Genomic DNA, 19,639 nt, shown 5'->3' with positions numbered 1-19,639 from the left:
TGAGCTTAGAACACAGATTGTCACAAACTGTCCACACAGTAACAAATTCCCTCCCTCCGCAACAGGCACCTGAGTCATCATGCTTGGTATACCCCACACCATGTCCAATCAGGAAACGAGGCCCCCAAGGCCATGCCAGTGGCTCACACCTGTAATTCCAGCACTTTGAGAGGCTGAGGCGGGTGGACCACCTGAGGTCGGGAGTTTGAGACCAGCCTGACCAACATGGAGAAACCCCATCTCTACTAAAAATACAACATTAGCCGAGCATGGTGGCGCATGCCTGTAATCCCAGCTACTCGGGAGGCTGAGGCAGGAGAATCTCTTGAACCTAGGAGGTGGAGGTTGTGGTGAGCCAAGATCGCGCCATTGCACACCAGCCTGGGCAACAAGAAGGAAACTCCCATCTCAAAACAAACAAACAAAAAACAGAAACAAGGCCCCCAAACACCATGACATTTGAATCTTCCATCAGGGACCTCTTCCATCTCCCTGCCATCTCAGAATAATGGAGGCCAAGACACAGGTGTAAACAATGCTTTATGGGGGTAGGGTGGGTGCTGGACAGGCCTCCAGGTAATAAATAACAGGTACTAGCAACAGCAGGGCCAGGCGGGGAGGTAGGGACAAATGACCCTGGTCTCAGGCTTTGGGAGCTCTTGGGGTATGGTTAGGGGTTCAGGGGGACAGAGGTTAGCCAAGACAGAGGAAGCAGCAGCAGGTACGGGATCCCCCTTCCCCCGTGACTCAGTCTTGCCCCAAAGCCAGGCCCCACCAAGGAAGGGGGACAGGTGCCGGCGCAGCTTCTCCGGGGCCAGGGCAGGTTGGGACATGGCCTCTCGGAGCCTGGGCCTGGGCCTGGGCCCCGGCCGGAAGGGCAGGGCTGGTCCTGAAGAACAGGTGAGCTGAAAGAGAAGGGTGTGGTGACCTGCAGGGTCCCTGGGGTCTGTCCAGCTGGTCTCTATCTCATTTCCAGGTATTTCCCTGCCCTCCTATCTACATCGGTCTGTCCATACCTTTCTTCTCCCAATTTCTACATTGTCTGATTTTCCGTCTCTCCCCTGCAGGTAATTTGGGGCTTGCGCTGAGGGTACCTGCATCTCCCTGTTTGTTTGCCTCAGAAAGCTAAGTCTGTAAAGCCACATTTCAACATCTAAATATCATGAATCTGGCTGGACGCGGTGGCTCACGCCTGTAATCCCAGCATTGTGGGAAGCCAAGGCGGGAGGATTGCTTAAGCCCAGAAGTTTAAGACCAGCCTAGGCGACACCACGAAACCCCATCTCTACAAAAAAATACAAACATTAGCCAGGCGTAGTGGCATGCACCAGTAGTCCCAGCTACCTGGGGGGCTGAGGTGGGAAGATGGCTTGAGCCTGAGAGGTGGAGGTTGCAGTGAGCCAAGATTGTGCCACTGAACTCCAGCCTAGGCAACAGAGTAAGACTGTCTCAAAAAAATAAATAGGCTGGGCGCGGTGGCTCACACCTGTAATCCCAGCACTTTGGGAGGCCAAGACGGGCAGACCACAAGGTCAGAAGTTCAAGACCAGCATGGCCAATGGTGAAACCCTGTCTCTACTAAAAATACAAAAATTAACCAGGCATGGTGGCAGGCGCCTGTAGTCCCAGCTGCTTGGCAGGCTGAGGCAGGAGAATCGCTTGAACCCAGGAGGCGGAGGTTGCAGTGAGCCAAGGTCACACCACTGCACTCCAGCCTGGGTAGCAGAGGGAGACTCTATATCTCCAAAAAAATTAAATAAATAAATAAATAAAATGAACCTGCCTTTGTATCTTTCTGAGTCCCTCTATGTTCCTGGATCACCCTGGCTCTAAGTCTCATTTCAGTGTTCCCCAAACTGGGGAGACGTTAGGTTACTGTTTCTCACTTTGGTTGTATATAGCATTAACTGGGAGCTTCCAGAAATGCTGAAACTGGCTGGCTCATGTCTTTAATCCCAGCACTTTGGGAGGCCAAGGCGGGAGAATCGCTTGAGGCCAGGAGTTTGAGACCAGCCTGGGCAACAGAGTGAGACCCCATCTCTATTTATGTTTTAATTAAGAAAAAAAAAAAGTCCTGAAACCACTTCAGAATCTCTGGGGTGAGGCCTGGGCATCAGTATATATATATATATATATATTTTTTTTTTTTTTGAGACGGAGTCTCGCTCTGTCACCCAGGCTGGAGTGCAGTGGCTGGATCTCAGCTCACTGCAAGCTCCGCTTCCCGGGTTTACGCCATTCTCCTGCCTCAGCCTCCCGAGTAGCTGGGACTACAGGCGCCCGCCACCTCGCCCGGCTAGTTTTTTGTATTTCTTAGTAGAGACGGGGTTTCACCATGTTAGCCAGGATGGTCTCGATCTCCTGATCTTGTGATCCGCCCATCTCGGCCTCCCAAAGTGCTGGGATTACAGGCTTGAGCCACCGCGCCCGGCTGGCATCAGTATATTTTAAAGTTCTCCAGGTAATTCTAACGTGTGTCACTACCTTGGTGGGGAAATCAGTTTGGTGGGCCTTGACCAATTTTTAAATTCAAATAGAATAGGATAGAACAGCAAATATCAGAGTGCATCCTATATAGTAAGAATGTTCTATTGATTGGGCGGGTGCAGTGGCTCAAACCTATAATCCTAGCACTTTGGGAAGTAAAGGCAGGAGAGGATCACTTAGGCCCAGGAGTTCGAGACCAGCCTGGGCAACACAGACACTGTCTCTACAAAATTAAAACATTATTTAAAAAAAAAAAATTTTTTTTAAATGCAGGTGCATCACCTGAGGTCAGGAGTTTGAGACCAGCCTGGACAACATGTTGAAACCCTGTCTCTACTAAAAATACAAAGAAATTAGCTGGGCATGGTGGTGGACACTTGTAATCCCAGCTACTAGGGAGGCTGAGGCAGGAAAATCACTTGAACTCGGGAGGCAGAGGTTTCAGTGAACCGAGATCACACCATTGCACTCCAGCGTGGGCAACATGAGTGAAACTCCATCTCAAAAAATAATAATAATAATTTTAAAAGATATATCATATTGGTTGGCTGGGCTCGGTGGCTTATATCTGTTATCCTAGCACTTTGGGAGGCTGAGGTAGAGGATTGCTTGAGGCCAGGAGTTTTTGTGTTTTGTTTTGGTTTGGGTTTTTTTTTTTTTTTTTTTTTTTTTTTTTTGAGACAGAGTCTTGCTCTGTCACCCATGCTGGACTGCAGTGGCGCGATCTCGGCTCACTACAACCTCCGCTTCCAGGGATCAAACGATTCCTCTGCCTCAGCCCCCTGAGTAGCTGGGATTACAGGCGCATGCCACCACGCTCAGCTAATTTTTGTATTTTTAGTAGAGATGGGGTTTTACCATGTTGGTCACCCTGGTCTCGAACTCCGACCTCGTGATCTGCCCGCCTCAGTCTCCCGAAGTGCTGCGATTACAGGCGTGAGCAACCACACCCAGCAAGGTCAGGAGTTTAAGACCAACCTGGCTAACAGTGAGACCATATCTCAAAAAAAAAAAAAAGAAAGAAAGAAAAGAAAAAAGGAAAAGAGGCCAGGCATGGTGGCTCCCACCTTTAATTCCAGCACTTACAGGAATGCTGAGGTGGGTGAATCGCTTGAGTTCAGGAGTTCGAGACCAGCCTGAGCAACATAGTGAAACCCCATCTCTTCAAAAAATAAAAATACAAAAATTAGCCGGGCGTGGTGGTGCACACCAGTAGTCCCAGTTACTTGGAGGGCTGAGATGGGTAGATGACTTGAGCCCAGGAGGTCAAGGCTGCAGTGAGCTGAGATGGTGCCACTGCACTCCAGCCTGGGTGACAAAGTGAGAACCTTCTCAAAAAAAAAAGGTAAAGGAAAAGAATATTATATTGGCCAACAGAGACAGAAAACAAATTGGTAGTTGCCAGGGGCTGGGGGAATGGAGAGTGACTGCTTAATAAGTATGGGGTTTCCTTTTAGGGTAATGAAAACATTCTGAGGCCAGGCACAGTGGCTCACGCCTGTAATCCCAGCACTTTGGGAGGCTGAGGCGGGTGGATCACCTGAGGTCAGGAGTTCGAGCCAGCCTGGCCAACATGGTCAAACCCCGACTCTACTAAAAATACAAAAATTAGGTGGGTGTGGTGGTGCATGCCTGTAATTCCAGCTACTCCAGAGGCTGAGGCAGGAGAATCGCTTGAACCCGGGAGGCGGAGGTTGCAGTGAGCCAAGATCCCTCCACTGCACTCTAGCTGGGTAACAGAGCGAGACTCTGTCTCAAAAAAAAAAAAAAAGAAAGAAAACATTCTGGAACAACACAGAGGTGGTGATTGCACAACCCTGTGAATGAACTGAATGCCATTGAATTGTACACTTTGAAAAGTCACGTAAATGTATGTTATGTGACTTTCACTTCAGTGCCAAAAAACGAAAGAATACTGGTGGTAGGAAAATGTGTTTGAGTTTTATATGTGGGTGGGATCTTCTACAGTCAGTCCTAGATCAACACGTAAAATATATTTCTTCCTGCAGATTGCAGTCAACAAAGTGTGAGAAAGCCTTGCCTTGTTACATTTGACCTACTGAGGGCAAACTCTAGGACAGAGTCTCTGCTACGCCCTGAGGTGAAGAGGACACACCCATTCCTTTGAGCTCAGCCCAAAGATGGCTAAGAAGAAAACTTTAAAAACAGCCCTCATCGATCAAGTCTTGACCACAAGGCGCCATTCTGAGCACTTTCGTGAATTAACTTATTTCTTCTCAACACCTATAGAAGCAGGTGCTATTATTAGCCTCATTTTACAGATAAGCAAACTTCTTGCTCAGGCACAGCAGGTGCAAAGTGCTGGAAGGACAGGAGAGCACTTTCTGAAGACATCATCCTTGATTCCTCTCTCTCTTTCAGATTACACATCCGTTCCATCAGGAAATCATGTTGGCTCTGCCTTCCAAGTAGATCCAAGGTCTAACCACCTGTTCCCCACCTGTCCCACCCTGGAGCTGCCAAGGGCTGGGAGGGGATTGAGCATGAAGTATAGAAGGGAGAATTGGCAAGACATACACATCCCCCAGAGAGGGGGGAATGGGACCAAACCCTGCAGGGTTTTGAAAGCCCATCAAGAAGTTTGGGTCCGGGTGCAGTGGCTCACGCCTATAATCCCAGCACTTTGGATGCTGAGGTGGGTGGATCACTTGGGGCCAGGAGTTTGTGAGCAGCTGGCCAACATGGTGAAACCCTGTCTCTACTAAAAATACAAAAAAATTAGCAGGCATTGGTGGCCGGTGCCAATAGTCCCAGCTACTCAGGAGGCTGAGGCACCAGAATTGCTTGAACCCAGGAGCGGAGGTTGCGGTGAGCTGAGATCACGCCACTGCACTCCAGCCTGGGTGACAGAGTGAGACTCTATCTCAAAAAAAAAAAAAAAAAAAAAAAAAAAGTTTGGACCAAGCATGGAGGAACAAGTAGTGCTTCCTGGAGGAGGGAAGGAGGTTGCCAGGGAAAACAGGATAGGAATGGTGTTGCAGGCAGAGGCCCAGCATGATGAGCAAGGGCCCAGAGGAATGGGAAGAACTTCAGTGTGGCTGGAGTGGCCTGAGAGGTAGGGAGACGGACAAGTGGCTGAGGCCGGTGAGGCTGGGCTGGCAGGGGCCAGTCCCTGCAGAGGGTCAAACATCAGGCTGAGGAGTTCCGCTGTGTCCTGGGACCCTGAGAGGCATGGATGGTTTTGAACAAGGGAGCGAGAGGAGCAGATGTGTGTATTAGAAAGACCCAGTGGCCGCATCAAAAGGAGACAGGATTGGCCGGGCGCGGTGGCTCAGGCCTGTAACCCCAGCACTTTGGGAGGCCGAGGCCGGTGAATCACCTGAGGTCAGGAGTTTGACACCAGCCTCACAAACATGGCAAAACCCATCTGTATTAAAAATACAAAAATTGACCAGGTGCAGTAGCTCACGCCTGTAATCCCAGCACTTTGGGAGGCCAAGGCGGGTGGATCATGAGGTCAGGAGATCAAGACCATCCTGGCTAACACGGTGAAACCCCGTCTCTACTAAAAATACAAAAAATTAGCCAGACATGGTGGCGCGCGCCTGTAGTCCCAGCTACTCGGGAGGCTGAGGCAGAAGACTCGCTTGAACCCAGGAGGCGGAGGTTGCAATGAGCCGAGACCGTGCCACTGCACTCCAGCCTGGGTAACAGAGTGAGACTCCATCTCAAAAAAAAAACAAAAAACAACTAGCTGGCCATGGTGGTACACGGCTGTAATCCCAGCTACTTGGGAGGCTGAGGCAGGAGATTCACTTGAACCCAGGAGGCGGAGGTCACAGTGAGCCAAGATGGTGCCACTGCGCTACAGCCTGGGTGACAGAGTGAGATTCTCTCTAAAACAAAACAAAACAAAAAAAATGGCTCACGCCTGTAATCCCAACACTTTAGGAGCCCGAGGCAGGCGGATCACAAGGTCAGGAGATCGAGACCAACCCGGCTAACACGGTGAAAGCCCGTCTCTACTAAAAAAAATACAAAAGGCCGGGCGCGGTGGCTCAAGCCTGTAATCCCAGCACTTTGGGAGGCCGAGACGGGCGGATCACGAGGTCAGGAGATCGAAACCATCCTGGCTAACACGGTGAAACCCCGTCTCTATTAAGAAATACAAAAAACTAGCCGGGCGAGGTGGCGGGCGCCTGTAGTCCCAGCTACTCGGGAGGCTGAGGCCGGAGAATGGCGTGAACCCGGGAGGCGGAGCTTGCAGTGAGCTGAGATCCGGCCACTGCACTCCAGCCTGGGCGACAGAGCCAGACTCCGTCTCAAAAAAAAAAAAAAAAAAAAAAAAATACAAAAAATTAGCCAGGCGTGGTGGCGGGTGCCTGTAGTCCCAGCTACTCGAGAGGCTGAGGCAGGAGGATGGCGTGAACCCGGGAGGCAGAGCTTGCAGTGAGCCGAGATCATGCCACTGCACTCCAGCCTGGGCAACAAAGTGAGACTCTGTCTCAAAAAAATAATAATAAAAAAGATAGGACCAAAGGAAAAAAAAAAAAGATTGGCCAAAACTGGAAGACAAAGAGTCTAGGGAGGACATGCACCCTATTCCCTTCTCAGCCATTCCTCTGCCCGCCCCCTCGTCCTGTCCTCCACCATTTCTCCCCTGGACTTTGCAGCAGCTTCCTCTCTGGTGTCCTGGTGACCCCCTCCGCCCCTCACAGCCTCTTCTCTTTATGCAGGCAGAGGAACTCTATGAACCCCTGAATCGGATCCTGTCCCTCCTCTGTTCAGAAGCTTCCCGTGGCTCCCACACAGGGTATAAGCCAGAGGCTTCCCCAGGGCCTACGGGCCCTAACTGATCTGCTTCCTCCAACCCCTGACCCCATCTCATGCTGTACCCGCAACACACACACAGGTCCTCCATGACGCCCACACTGGCTGCTTCGGTCACCCTCACCCACGCCAAGCATGCCCCTCACTAGCAGCGTTGCACTTGCTGTGCTCTCGGGCAACGCTCTTGCCCCAGATCCCCACAGGCCTCCCTATCTCCCCTCCTTTACTCAAATGTCATCTTCTCAGTGAGGCTTCCATCATCTTGTTTAAAAGTACACTCTAGCCTAGGTGCGGTGGCTGACACCTGTAATCCCAGCACTTTGGGAGGCTGAGGTGGGCGGATCACGAGGTCAAGAGATCGAGACCAACCTGGCCAACGTGGTAAAACCGTCTCTACTAAAAATACAAAAATTAGCTGGGCGTGGTGGCACACACCTGTAGTCCTACCTACTCGGGAGGCTGAGGCAGGAGAATCGCTTGAACCCAGGAGGCAGAGGTTGCAGTGAGCCAAGATCATGCCACTGCACTCCAGCATGGTGATAGAGCAAGACTCCATCTCAAAAAAAAAAAAAAAAAAAAAAGGACGGGTGCCTGTAATCCCAGCACTTTGGAAGGCCAAGGCAGGCAGATCACCTGAGGTCGGGAGTTCCAGACCAGCCTGACCAACATGGAGAAACCCCGTCTCTACTAAAAATACAAAATTAGCATGCCTATAATCCCAACTACTCAGGAGACTGAGGCAGGAGAATTGCTTGAACCCAGGAGGCAGAAGTTGCAGTGAGCCAAGATTGAGCCATTGCACTCCAGCCTGGGCAACAAGAGTGAAACTCCGTCTCAAAAGAAAAAAAAAAAAATACACTCTTGGCCAGGTGCAGTGACTCACACCTGTAATCCCAACATTTTAGCAGGCTGAGGGTGGGTGGATCACTTGAGGTCAGGAGTTTGAGACCAGCCTGGGCAACATGGTGAAACCCCGTCTCTACTAAAAATACAAAAAATTAGCCAGGCGCGGTGGTAGTCACCTGTAATCTCAGCTACTCACGAGGCTGAGGCGGGAGAATCACTTGAACCCCAGAAGCGGAGGTTGCAGGGAGCCAAGATCGTGCCACAGGACTCCATCCTGGGTGACAGAGCGATACCCCGTCTCAAAGAAAAAAAAAGTACACTCCTCCACCCTATCCACCCATTTGTGCTTGTTTTATTTTTCTCCATAGTTCTTACCTCCCTCACTACTACATACTTTACTTATATATTTCTTTTCTTTTCTTTTTTTTTTTTTTTTTTTTTTGAGACGGAGTCTCGCTCTGTCGCCCAGCCCAGGCTGGAGTGCAGTGGCGCGATCTCGGCTCACTGCAAGCTCCGCCTCCCGGGTTCACGCCATTCTCCTGCCTCAGCCTCCCGAGTAGCTGGGACTACAGGCGCCCACAACTGCGCCCGGCTAATTTTTTGTAATTTTTAGTGGAGACGGGGTTTCACCGTGGTCTCGATCTCCTGACCTTGTGATCCGCCCGCCTCGGCCTCCCAAAGTGCTGGGATTACAGGCGTGAGCCACCGCGCCCGGCCCTTTTTTTTTGTTTTGTTTTGAGACAATCTCGTTCTGTCACCCAGGCTGGAGTGCAGTGGTGCATGGTCACAGCTCACTGCAGCCTCAAACTCCTGGGCTCAAGTCATCCTCCCACCTCAGCCTCCTGAGCAGCTGGGACTCCAGGTGCACACTACCACACCTGACTAATTTTAAACAACTTTTTGTGGAGATAAGGTTGCTTTGTTGCCCAGCCTGGTCTCAAAGTGATCTTCCCATCTCACCCTGCCAAAGTGCTGGGATTACAGGTGTGAGCCACTGCACCCAGCCGACTCACATCTCGTTTATCACCTGTCTCCTCCAAAGAGAATGTCAGCACCATGAGGATGGGAGTCTGTTTTACTCCCTGCTATATCCCCAGTGCCTTGAGCAGGGCCTGGCACACAGCAGGCGCTCAATAAATCGTTGGAGAACTACGAGTGGAAGGGTCAAGGTCTAGGGCAGGAAGCTGGCCTGGAGCTGCAGGGGACAGGTGGATTCCCTGTGGCCCGGAAGATGTCTCCTTTTTTTTTTTTTTTTTTTTTTTTTTTTTTTTTTGAGACGGAGTCTCGCTGTGTCTCCCAGGCTGGAGTGCAGTGGCGCGATCTCGGCTCACTGCAAGCTCTGCCTCCCGGGTTCACGCCATTCTCCCGCCTCAGCCTCCCGAGTAGTTGGGACTACAGGCGCCCGCCACCACGCCCAGCTAGTTTTTTGTATTTTTAGTAGAGACGGGGTTTCACTGTGTTAGCCAGGATAGTCTCGATCTCCTGACCTCGTGATCCACCCGCCTCGGCCTCCCAAAGTGCTGGGATTACAGGCTTGAGCCACCGCGCCCGGCCCTTTTTTTTTTTTCTTTTTTGAGACGGAGTCTTGCTCTGTCGCCCAGCCTGGAATGCAGTGGCTAAATCTTGGCTCACTGCAACCTCCACCTCCCAGGTTCAAGTGATTCTCCTGCCTCAGCCTCCCGAGTAGCTGAGAATATAGGCATGTACCACCATGCCTGGCTAATTTTTGTATTTTTAGTAGAGAAGGGGTTTCACCATGTTGGCCAGGCTGGTCTCGAACACCTGACCTTATGTATCCCCCCGCATCACATGCAACCCCTCTGCCTGTGTCCCCTCATCCCACCCTGACCCCTCTGCCTGCCCCATCCCACCCCTGATCCCTCTGCCTGTGCCCTGACCCTGGCCCTGACCCCCCTGGGCCTCTCCCCTGCTGGCTCTGACCCATCTCCCCCAGTCTCCCAGTGCTTCCCCATCTGGTCCTGACCTTTCTTTTTTTTTTTTTTTTTTTGAGACGAAGTCTTGCTGTTGTCACCCAGGCTAGAGTGCAATGGCGTGACCTCAGCTCACTGCAACCTCCACCTCCTGGGTTCAAGCGATTCTCCTGCCTCAACTTCCCAAGTAGCTGGGATTACAGGCACCTGCCACCACACCCGGCTAATTTTTGTATTTTTAGTAGAGACGGGGGTTTCATCATGTTGGCCAGACTGGTCTCGAACTCCTGACCTCAGGTGATCTACCCGCCTCAGCCTTCCAGAGTGCAGGGATTACAGGTGTGAGCCACTGTGCCCAGCCTGGCCCTGACGTTTCTGAGCTGTCACTGTCTGGAAGTGGGTCTGTCCCTCCACCCCCACCCAATGAACTGCCTCCGCCCACCTGGGCCTCCCAAAGCACTGAGATTACCGGCCACTGCGCCCAGCCAGATGCCTGCTTTAGCTTGTGTGCTTTTGCATCTTTCTCTCTCACTCTGTTTCTCTTGCCATGACATGTTCAGTGTCTATCTCCACACCACCTCCCCCATTCCCAGGAGACCACCCTGCCTCTCTGAGCCCCCAGTGTCCCACCTGGCTCCGCAAGGCTCAGCAGCCACACGGCTGAGGGGCCACGGCCTGGGCACTCCGAGGCTGCCGAAGCTGGCGGAGGGACGCGTCCCCGTACTGGATGCCGGATCCCATCCTCTCGGGGTCTAGCTCGCCTGTCGGGGAAGGGGAGAGGTCAGCACTGGTGGCCTGGAGACCCCCAGGCCTGCCCTCCGCTCCCACTCGGGCCGGTCGGGGCCTCACCTGAGTCAATCTTGTTGAGGATGGTGCGGGCACACTTGAGGAACGCCTCTTCCACGTTCTCACCTGTGAGAGCGCTGGTCTCCAGAAACATCAGCTCTGCAGGGGCACACACTCTGAGGTCAGGGCCCCAGTCAGTCCCCACCCTCCACTGAGCTCTCACCTGCTGACTCTCATCCTGTTCCTCCAATGTTCCATCTCTGCTTACCCTCACCTCAGGCCTCTGCGCATGCCATTTCCCTGCCATTGATGTCCACTTCCCCATATGCCCACCCAGCTCTTCCTTCAGAGCTCAGCTCACACAGCTCCTCCTCCAGGAAGTCCTCCCTGACTGCCTAGGCTGGGTAAGGTGCCTACTTAGGGCTCCCACAGCTTCTTGTGGCCCCCTATCCTGGCCCTGACCCCTCTGCTTGTGCCTCCTCATCCTGGCCCCAACCCTCTGCCTGGGTCCCCGTTGTACCCCCCAGACCCTTCTGCCTGGGCCTGCCCCATTCTACCCCTGACCCTTCTGCCTGGGCCTGCCCCATTCCACCCCTGACCCCTCTGCCCATGCTCCCCCATCCCATGCAACCACTCTGCCTGTGCCCCCCAAACTTGGGCTTGACCCCTCTACCTGGGCTCCCCATCCCACCCCAACCCTCTGCTCATGCTCCCCATTCCATGTAACTCCTTTCCCTGTGCCCCATCATCCCACCTGACCTCTCTGCCTCTGCCTGCCCTATCCCAGCCCTGACCCCTCTGCCTGGGTTCTCCATCCCACCCCAATCCCTCTGCCAGCTCCCCCAATCCTGGCCCTGGCCCCTCTGGGGCTCTCCCCTGCTGGCTCTCACCCCTCTCTCCCGGTGCTTCGCCATCAAGCCCTGACCTTTCTGGGCTGTCACTGTCTGGCAAGCGGGTCTGTCCTTCCACCCCCACCCACTGAACTGTGAGCTCCATGCAGGTTGGGCCTAGGGCTGTCTCCAACACTGTGTCCCTAGCACCATCTAGGACAGGCACAGGCCAACCAGAGTTACCCATCAGCCTCGTGACAAGGTCCCACAGTCAGAAAATCAGAGCTGGATTCACACCCACACCTCTCTGATGGCAAAACCTCCTTTAAAACCTGGAGGTTGCAAACCAGGGGAACATAAGCAGATCTCAAGCCACCAGATGTGGGTGGTTTGGCCAACACAATGTTTTCAAATGAGTTTATACTTGCAAACCCTTTTTCTTTGTTTTTTTCTTTGAGACAAAGTATCTCTCTGTCCCCTAGGCTGGAGTGCAGTGGTGCGATCATAGATCACTGCAGCCTCGAACTTCTGGGCTCAAGTGATCCTCCTGCCTCAACCTCCTCAGTAGCCCGGACCACAGGCATATACCACCACACCCAGCTATTTTTTTTTTTTTCTTTTTTTGTAGAGGTAGGGTCTCCCTCTGTTACACAGGCTGGTCTCAAACTCCTGACCTCAAGTGATCCTCCTACCTTGGCCTCCCAAAATGCTGGGATTACAGGTGTGAGCCATTGTGGTTGGCCCTTGCAAGCCTTTTGGTGTGGGTTGTCAGTACGCTGCACTCCCCTTAACACTAGTGCCTGTTACTCTAGGATCTACCCCATCCCATCTCCTATATTCAAAAATGTGCCTTTTGCCGGGTGTGGTGGCTCACACCTGTAATCCCAGCACTTTGAGAGGCTGAGGCGGGCAGATCACAAGGTCAGGAGTTCAAGATCAGCCTGGCCAATATGGTGAAACCCCGTCTCTACTAAAAATACAAAAGTGTGTGGTGGCGTGTGCCTGTAGTCCCAGATACTCGGGAGGCTGAGGCAGAAGAATCACTTGAGGCCGGGCGCCATGGCTCACGCCTGTAATCCCAGCACTTTGGGAGGCCGAGGCAGGCGGATCACGAGGTCAGGAGATGGAGACCACAGTGAAACCCCATCCCTACTAAAAATACAAAAAATTAGCCGGGCGCGGTGGCGGGCGCCTGTAGTCCCAGCTGCTCAGGAGGCTGAGGCAGGAGAATGGCGTGAACCCGGGAGGCGGAGCTTGCAGTGAGCTGAGATTGCGCCACTGCACTCCAGCCTGGGCGACAGGGCTAGACTCCGTCTCAAAAAAAAAAGAAGTTGCAGTGAGCCGAGATTGCACCACTGTACTCCAGTCTGGGTGACAGAGCAAGACTCCGTCTCAAAAAAAAAAAAAAACTGCTTTTCACCCAGGGCCATCTGGGGTTGCAATCTCTACATTAAACCAATACCCGGGAAGGTGCGGTAGGAGGGAAAAATAGATAAAATAAAATATAATAAAATAATTAATTAAACCAATACCCTGTGCTGCCTCCCCACTGTAGGCGAAACCTTAGCAGCCAATATTAATGTAGCACCCGCTCTGTGGCAGGTGCTGAGGACTTTCCACAGACAATCTCCCTTAATCATCACAGCACACTGTGAGGCGGAAACACTGTGATCCCACTTTCCAGATGAGGAAACTGAGAACCAGCGTAATCACACAGCTCACTGGGGTCAACACTTAGGGATTTTTTGTTTGTTTTTTGTTTTTTTTTTTTTGGAGACAGGGTCTTGCTCTGTCTCCCAGACTAGAGTACGATGTCGTGATCACAGCTCACTGAAGTCTTAAACTCTCAGGCTCAGGCGATCCTCCTGCCTCAGCCTCCACTGTAGCTGGGACTACAGGTATAAGCCACCACACCCACCTAATTTTTAAAATTTTTTGTAGAGATAGGATCTCACTACGTTGTCCAGGCTGGTCTCAAACTCCTGGGCTCAAGCAATCCTCCCACTTTGGCCTCCCAAACTGCTGGGATTACAGGTGTGAGCCACCATATCCAGCCAACACTCAATTTTGAACCCAGACCTCTGAACCTCCACGTTCCCCTGCTGGGCACAGCCACTCAGAGCCAGTAAACCCACGGTCCCTGTGGACTGTCTACCCCCACCACCACCTGGTCCACGACACAGCCCTCACCATTCTCCTGGGCAAAGCGGGAGGCCTCCAGGAAAGTGACCTCCCGCTCAGGGTCCAGGTCCTTCTTGTTGCCACAGAGGATGACCACGATGTTGGGGCTGGCCAGGGTGCGGGCATCCGTCAGCCAGGCAGCCAGTGAGTTGTACGTCTCCCGGCTGTGGAGAAGGGAGAGGGGAGGGAGGCAGTGCAGAGAGGAGCCACCCATGCCCTGCCCCACCCACCCACCCCGGGCACCCACCTGGTGATGTCGTACACCAGCAGGGCTCCAGCTGCCCCTCGGTAATAACTCCGCGTCACCGACCTGTGGGGCCAGGGGGACCCAGTCACCCCCAAGGCTGGGGTCTGCCCCGAGAATGCCCCCCTCTGCAGACAGAGACTGGTGGCTCGGAGGCCCCCCTTCACTGCTGGCCCATCCCCCAAAACCTGGCCTTGGTTGGGTCGCCATGCAATTCCTCTCTGTTCTTGCATCCTTGCAGTCCCTCTCTCTTTGCCTGTCTCAGCTTCTATCTCACTTAGCTGGCCAGCTGCCTCTGTCCGTAAGTCTCCCGTCTTTGTCTCTCCCTATGTCCCTGTCTTTCCATCCGTCTCTTTTTCTCTCTGTCTCTTACATGTGTGTCTTTTTGTAATTTTAATTTTAATTTGTCTGATGGTCTTGCTCTATAGCCCAGGTTGGAGTGAGTGGCACAATCTCGGCTCACTGCATCCTCGAACTCCTGGGCTCAGTCTCCCAGGGGAGGGATCCTCCCACCTCAGCCTCTGGAGTATCTGGGACTACCAGTGTGCACCACCACACCTGGCTAAGTTCTTAGTATTTTTTGTAAAGATGGGGCTTTGCTAGGTTGCCCAGGCTGGTCTCCAACTCCTGGGCTCAAGTGATTCTCCTGCCTTAAGCTATGGGTCTTTTTTTTTTTTTTTTTTTTAGTAAGAGTCTCACTCTGTCTCCCAGGCTGCAGTGCGCCATGATCTCGGCTCACTGCAACCACTGCAACCGCCACTTCCTGGGTTCAAGCGATTCTCCCACCTCAGCCTCTTGAGTAGCCAGGATTACGGATGCATGCCACCACATCGGCTAATTTTTGTATTTTTCGTAGAGATGGGGTTTTGCCATGTTGGCCAGTCTGATCTCAAACTCCTGACCTCAAGTGATCCGCCCACCTTGGCCTCCCAAAGTGCTAGGATTACAGGCGTGAGCCACTGTGCCCAGCCCTACGTGTCTTTTATGGATTGATTGATGGATTGAGATGGAGTTTTGCTCTTTCACCCAGGCTGAAGTGCAATGGCGTGATCTCGGCTCACTGCAACCTCTGCCCCCCGGATTCAAGTGATTCTCCTGCCTTAGCCTCCCAAGTAGCTGGGATTACAGGCATGCACTGCCACATCCAGTTAATTTTTGTATTTTTAGTAGAGATGGGGTTTCGCCATGCTGGCCAGTGTGGTATTGAACTCCTGACCTCAAGTGATCCACCCGCCTAGGCCTCCCAAAGTGCAGGGATTACAGGTGTGAGCCACCGTGGCTGGCCCTATTTAATTTCCTATTTCTCCCTGTCTTTTTTGTTTGTTTCATATCTCTGGCTCTCTCATGCTTACTTTTGCCTTCCCATGCATTTGTGCATTCGTTCATTCAACATTTTCTGAGCAAATCTCCCGTTTGCCTGGCCCTGCCCAAGCGCTATGCAACATCTGCTTATCATTGTCCTGCTGTGTCAGGTGGAGGCTCCTTCCCAGTGTAGCCAACTCTGCATTCTCAGTCTCACCAGTCTGGGTCCTTCTGGAACTCATGCAATCATTCCACAAGCATTTACTAAGCACTCACCGTAAACCTAGCCCATGCCACACACCTGTCTATCCTTCAGCCCGTCGCTCTGCCTCTGGGCTCTGTGCACCTCAGGCAGTGAATCCATACACAAGTATTAACTCAGCTACTATGCTGCCATAGATCACACTTTTCCACGGACCGAATTCCCTCTATTTCTCTCCCTGCTCTCTGTCTCTGTTTCTCAGACTCGCCTAAGGTTTCTATGTGTCGATCAACTGTTCTGCAGTCATTTCCTGAAGACCTACCATGTGTTGAGCCCTATGCATCTCCCTCTCCCTCTCCCACAACACGTCCATTTCTCCATTTCTCTTTTGGAAAGATGGGATTTCACAATGTTGCCCGGGCTGGTCTCAAACTCCTGGACTCAAGCGGTTCTCCTGCCTTGGCCTGTGTGTCTTCAGTTCCCTATTTCTCGCCGTCTCTCGTTCTGTTCCATCTCTGTGGCTCTCATGCTCACCCTTGCCTTTCCATAAATCTATGCATTCATTCATTCATTCATTCAATGTCCAACTACACCTGTCCGACTTGCCCCGTCTCCCTCTCTGCCTCTGACCTGTTTCTCTGTGTCTCCTCACCTCCTTTATTTATTTATTTATTTTTGAGACAGAGTCTCGCTCTGTCACGCCAGCTGGGGAGAACTGGTGCAATCTTGACTCACTGCAACCTGTGCCTCCCAGGTTCAAGCAATTCTCCTGCCTCAGCCTCCCGAGTAACTGGCATCCACCACCACAGCCTAGCTAAATTTTTTTTGTATTTTTAGTAGAGACAGGGTTTCACCATGGTGGCAGACAGGTCTCGAACTCCTGACCTCAAGTGATCCACCCGCCTCAGCCTCCCGAAGTGCTGGGATTATAGGTGTGAGCCACTGTGCCGGGCCTCCTTACCTCCCTTATCATTCTCTTCAATTCTCTTAGTCTCTGTCTCTCTTGCTCTTTTCCTTTCTGGGTGTGTGTCTCTCAAGTTTCCCCTTCTCTTTCTGTTTCAACGTCTCTCAGTCTCTGTCCCTCACCCCCTCCCCAAGCCACTTTTCTCTATCTCTTTTTCTTTCTTTGAGATGGGGGTCTCGCTATGTTGCCCAGGCTGGTCTCGAACTTCTGGGCTCAGGCAGTCTTCCCACCTTGGCCTCCCAAAGCACGGGGATTACTGGCATGAGCCACTGCATCTGGCCCCTACCTCTTTTTCTTCCGCCATCTCTTTCTCTCTCCAATACTCCCCTCTCCTTGGATATATATACCTGCTAACTACAGTGTCTCTTCTCTTTCTCTCTGCCTTGTCTGCCCTCTCAGTGTCTCCAAGTGACTCTACACACACGTCTCTCTCTCTCTCTCCTCATTACCTTTGGGAGCCCAGCCCACCTACCGAAACCGCTCCTGGCCAGCCGTGTCCCAAATCTGTAGCTTCACAGTCTTCCCACCCACGTTGACCACCCGGGATCCAAACTCCACGCCGATCGTGTGGTTGGAGTCCTGTTTGACTGGGAGTGGGAGGAACAGAAGGGGCAGTGCAGGGAGAGAGGAGGCAGCTCAGAGGATCCCCCATCCTCCAAGGCCTTCTCAGTCTCTACAAACCCATTCTCATTGCTGGAGTGACTGAGGTCAAGGAGAACCTAGTAAAGGACATATGACAAAGCAAGGACCAAAAAGCCAGGACTGGACTTGTACCTATGGCCAGCCCTGCCCTCCCCACCAGCTGCCCACCAGCCCACACCATGCCCATAGCCACAGCTCAGGGTTCCCAGGACCACTGCGGGAAACTCACACTTATTCTCAATGAACTGATGAAGGAGACATGATTTGCCAGTTCCTGCACTGCCAATCACCAGGAATTTGAAGAGGAAGTCTGACCAGATGGAGCCAAAATCAGGGATACCCACAGGGAGAGAAAGATACAGGGAAAAAGATGGATTCCAATCCAATCTGTCTCTCTAACCGTCACAGTTAGAGGGAGAGAAACAGACATAGGCAGAAACAAACCAATAGGTAACAGTAACAGATAACTCTTATGTAGTACTTGCCATGTGCCAGGCACATTCTATATATTTTTTTCAACTTTTATTTTAGGTTCAGGGGATTCATGGGCAGGTTTTTTTTTGTCCCTGTTTTTGTTTTTTCGAGACAAGAGTTTCACTCTTTGTTGCCCAGGCTGGAGTGCAATGGCGCAATCTTGGCTCACCGCAACCTCCAGCTCCCAGGTTCAAGCAATTCTCCTGCCTCAGCCTCCCGAGCAGCTGGGACTACAGGCATGCGCCACCACGCTCAGCTAATTTTGTATTGTTAGTAGAGACGGGGTTTCTCCATGTTGGTCAGGCTGGTCTCAAACTCCCGACCTCAGGTGATCCGCCTACCTTGGCCTCCCAAAGTGCTGGGATTACAGGCGTGAGCCACCGTGCCCAGCCCACACGTGCAGGTTTGTTACATAGGTCAATTGTGTGTTGTTGTGGGCCAGGAACAGCTCTAAAGGTCTTTACTCACATCAACAGCTTACATCATCCTCAGGAAAACTCTATGAGGGAGGTAGCCTAAAAATTATTCCCCTTTTCCAGATGAGGAAACAGGCCAGAGAGGTTAACTGACTTGCCCCAAGTGACAGAGCTAGGCAGAAGTGAGATTCAAACTTAGGCCAAGGGCTCCAGAGTCCATCGCTAAAGTCTCTTGAAAGCTATTTAAACAAGGACTACCAACTAGCCCTTGTTCCTCTTCACCTCCTACCACCCTCTGACTCATTCACTCCACTATAGCTCCTGACCTTCAGTCTATTCCCTGAAAACGACAAGCTGGTTCTCACCTCAGGGTCTTTGCACTCTTCTCTTCTGTATTTGTTGAACGAATGCAGCTCCCTCTGACTCCTAAACCTGCGCTTCCCCCGCCTCCAATCACCACCTCCTGTGCTGCATCCCTACTGATTTTCCACTTCCCGACCTCTCCTTCCCTCCCTCTGCCCAGACCCTGGCTCCATTCTCATGCATAAGCCCCACCCCTTGCCACTAAGTCCTGCCCCTAACTCAAGAACAGCCCATACCCAAACCCATTCCAGAGCTCTCTCCAGCCAGATCAACCCCAGGGTCCCGAACTTCCATCCAGTGTTCCCTCTAGCCCATAAGCCCGACTCCTGCCATTCACGCAGTCAGCCCCGCCCCTTCACTCAGGCTCCGCCCATATCCATTAAGGCCCACCTCTTCCCTCAGGGCCTCCCTGAACCCCTAAGTACCAGCTCCCTCAAATCCCGCCCCAGATCTATTTAACCCACGCACCAGACCCTCAGGCTCCACCTAAATCGATTAAGCTCAGCCTCAGACCCACTAAACCCCTCCCAGCATCCACTTAGGCCCTGCCTCCATAACACCAGACCCCGCCCCCTGATCTACAAAGCCCCGCCCATTCCCACAGGCCGCATCCTCCCGGGGCCCAGACCCAGGACCCCGGCTTCGGCCCACCACCCTCACCGTAGGTCTCGGCCATGACTCGGTCGCGGCCGCTGAGGGCCGCAATATGGCGCCGCAGCCGCGCCTGCTCCTCGGCTGGCAGCCGCTCCACTCCGGCTACAGCCCCGGCTTCTTCCTACTCCCCGGGCCCGGCACCGCCACTTCCGCCTCCGCCCCCCTCCAGCGCGACCCGCTCCAGCAGCTGGATACCAGACCACGCTTTCCGAAGGGCGGGATTGGTGGACTCGCGGGCAGAGGGCGGGACAAAAGGCGCGGATTGGTGGCATGAGAGGGGCCCAGCCCAAAGGGGCGGGGCCGAGGCCAGCGATTGGCTGAGCAAGTGGGAAGGGACGTGCAGAGCTGCTTTGCCGAGCCGAGGAACGGATTTAGTCTGGAGTCCGGGGGCAGAGTCGAGTCTCCGGATTGGATTGGAGCGGACTTGGGGGAGGGGATACGAATGCAAAGAAGGGGGCACGGGCAGAATTGACAGAAAGAGGCTAGAAGAGGAGCTGATCTTGAGCTGGCGGGAGCGATTACTGGT

At 52.7% G+C, this 19,639-nt stretch overlaps 1 protein-coding gene across 1 annotated transcript; it reads right to left on the bottom strand.

Moving 5' to 3' along the window:
* Nucleotides 1-521: 521 nt before the first annotated feature.
* RAB4B (RAB4B, member RAS oncogene family) lies at nt 522-19,249 on the bottom strand. The gene is made up of 8 exons (XM_050769316.1): nt 19,120-19,249; nt 17,436-17,516; nt 17,037-17,151; nt 14,100-14,162; nt 13,862-14,016; nt 10,905-11,000; nt 10,686-10,816; nt 522-905 (listed from the first exon to the last, which is right to left on the bottom strand). Exons 1-7 carry the CDS (start codon nt 19,133-19,135, stop codon nt 10,701-10,703), a joined length of 642 nt encoding a protein of 213 aa, XP_050625273.1. The 5' UTR covers nt 19,136-19,249; the 3' UTR covers nt 522-905; nt 10,686-10,700.
* Nucleotides 19,250-19,639: the final 390 nt, after the last annotated feature.

The sequence above is a fragment of the Macaca thibetana genome, chromosome 19 (genome assembly GCF_024542745.1).
Source record: "Macaca thibetana thibetana isolate TM-01 chromosome 19, ASM2454274v1, whole genome shotgun sequence".
Lineage (NCBI taxonomy): Eukaryota > Metazoa > Chordata > Mammalia > Primates > Cercopithecidae > Macaca > Macaca thibetana.
The sequence above is the reverse complement of the archived record's forward strand: the minus strand, read 5'-3'. Positions and strand labels throughout refer to the sequence as shown.

What these genes read in the sequence shown, in the direction of transcription:
- RAB4B (XM_050769316.1), bottom strand. An exon ending in GCTGGCCAGGAGCGGTTTCG is followed by an intron (nt 14,163 to 17,036) that starts GTAGGTGGGCTG and finishes CTGGCCCCACAG; the next exon opens with GTCGGTGACGCGGAGTTATT. An exon ending in CCGCTTTGCCCAGGAGAATG is followed by an intron (nt 11,001 to 13,861) that starts GTGAGGGCTGTG and finishes GTGCCCCTGCAG; the next exon opens with AGCTGATGTTTCTGGAGACC.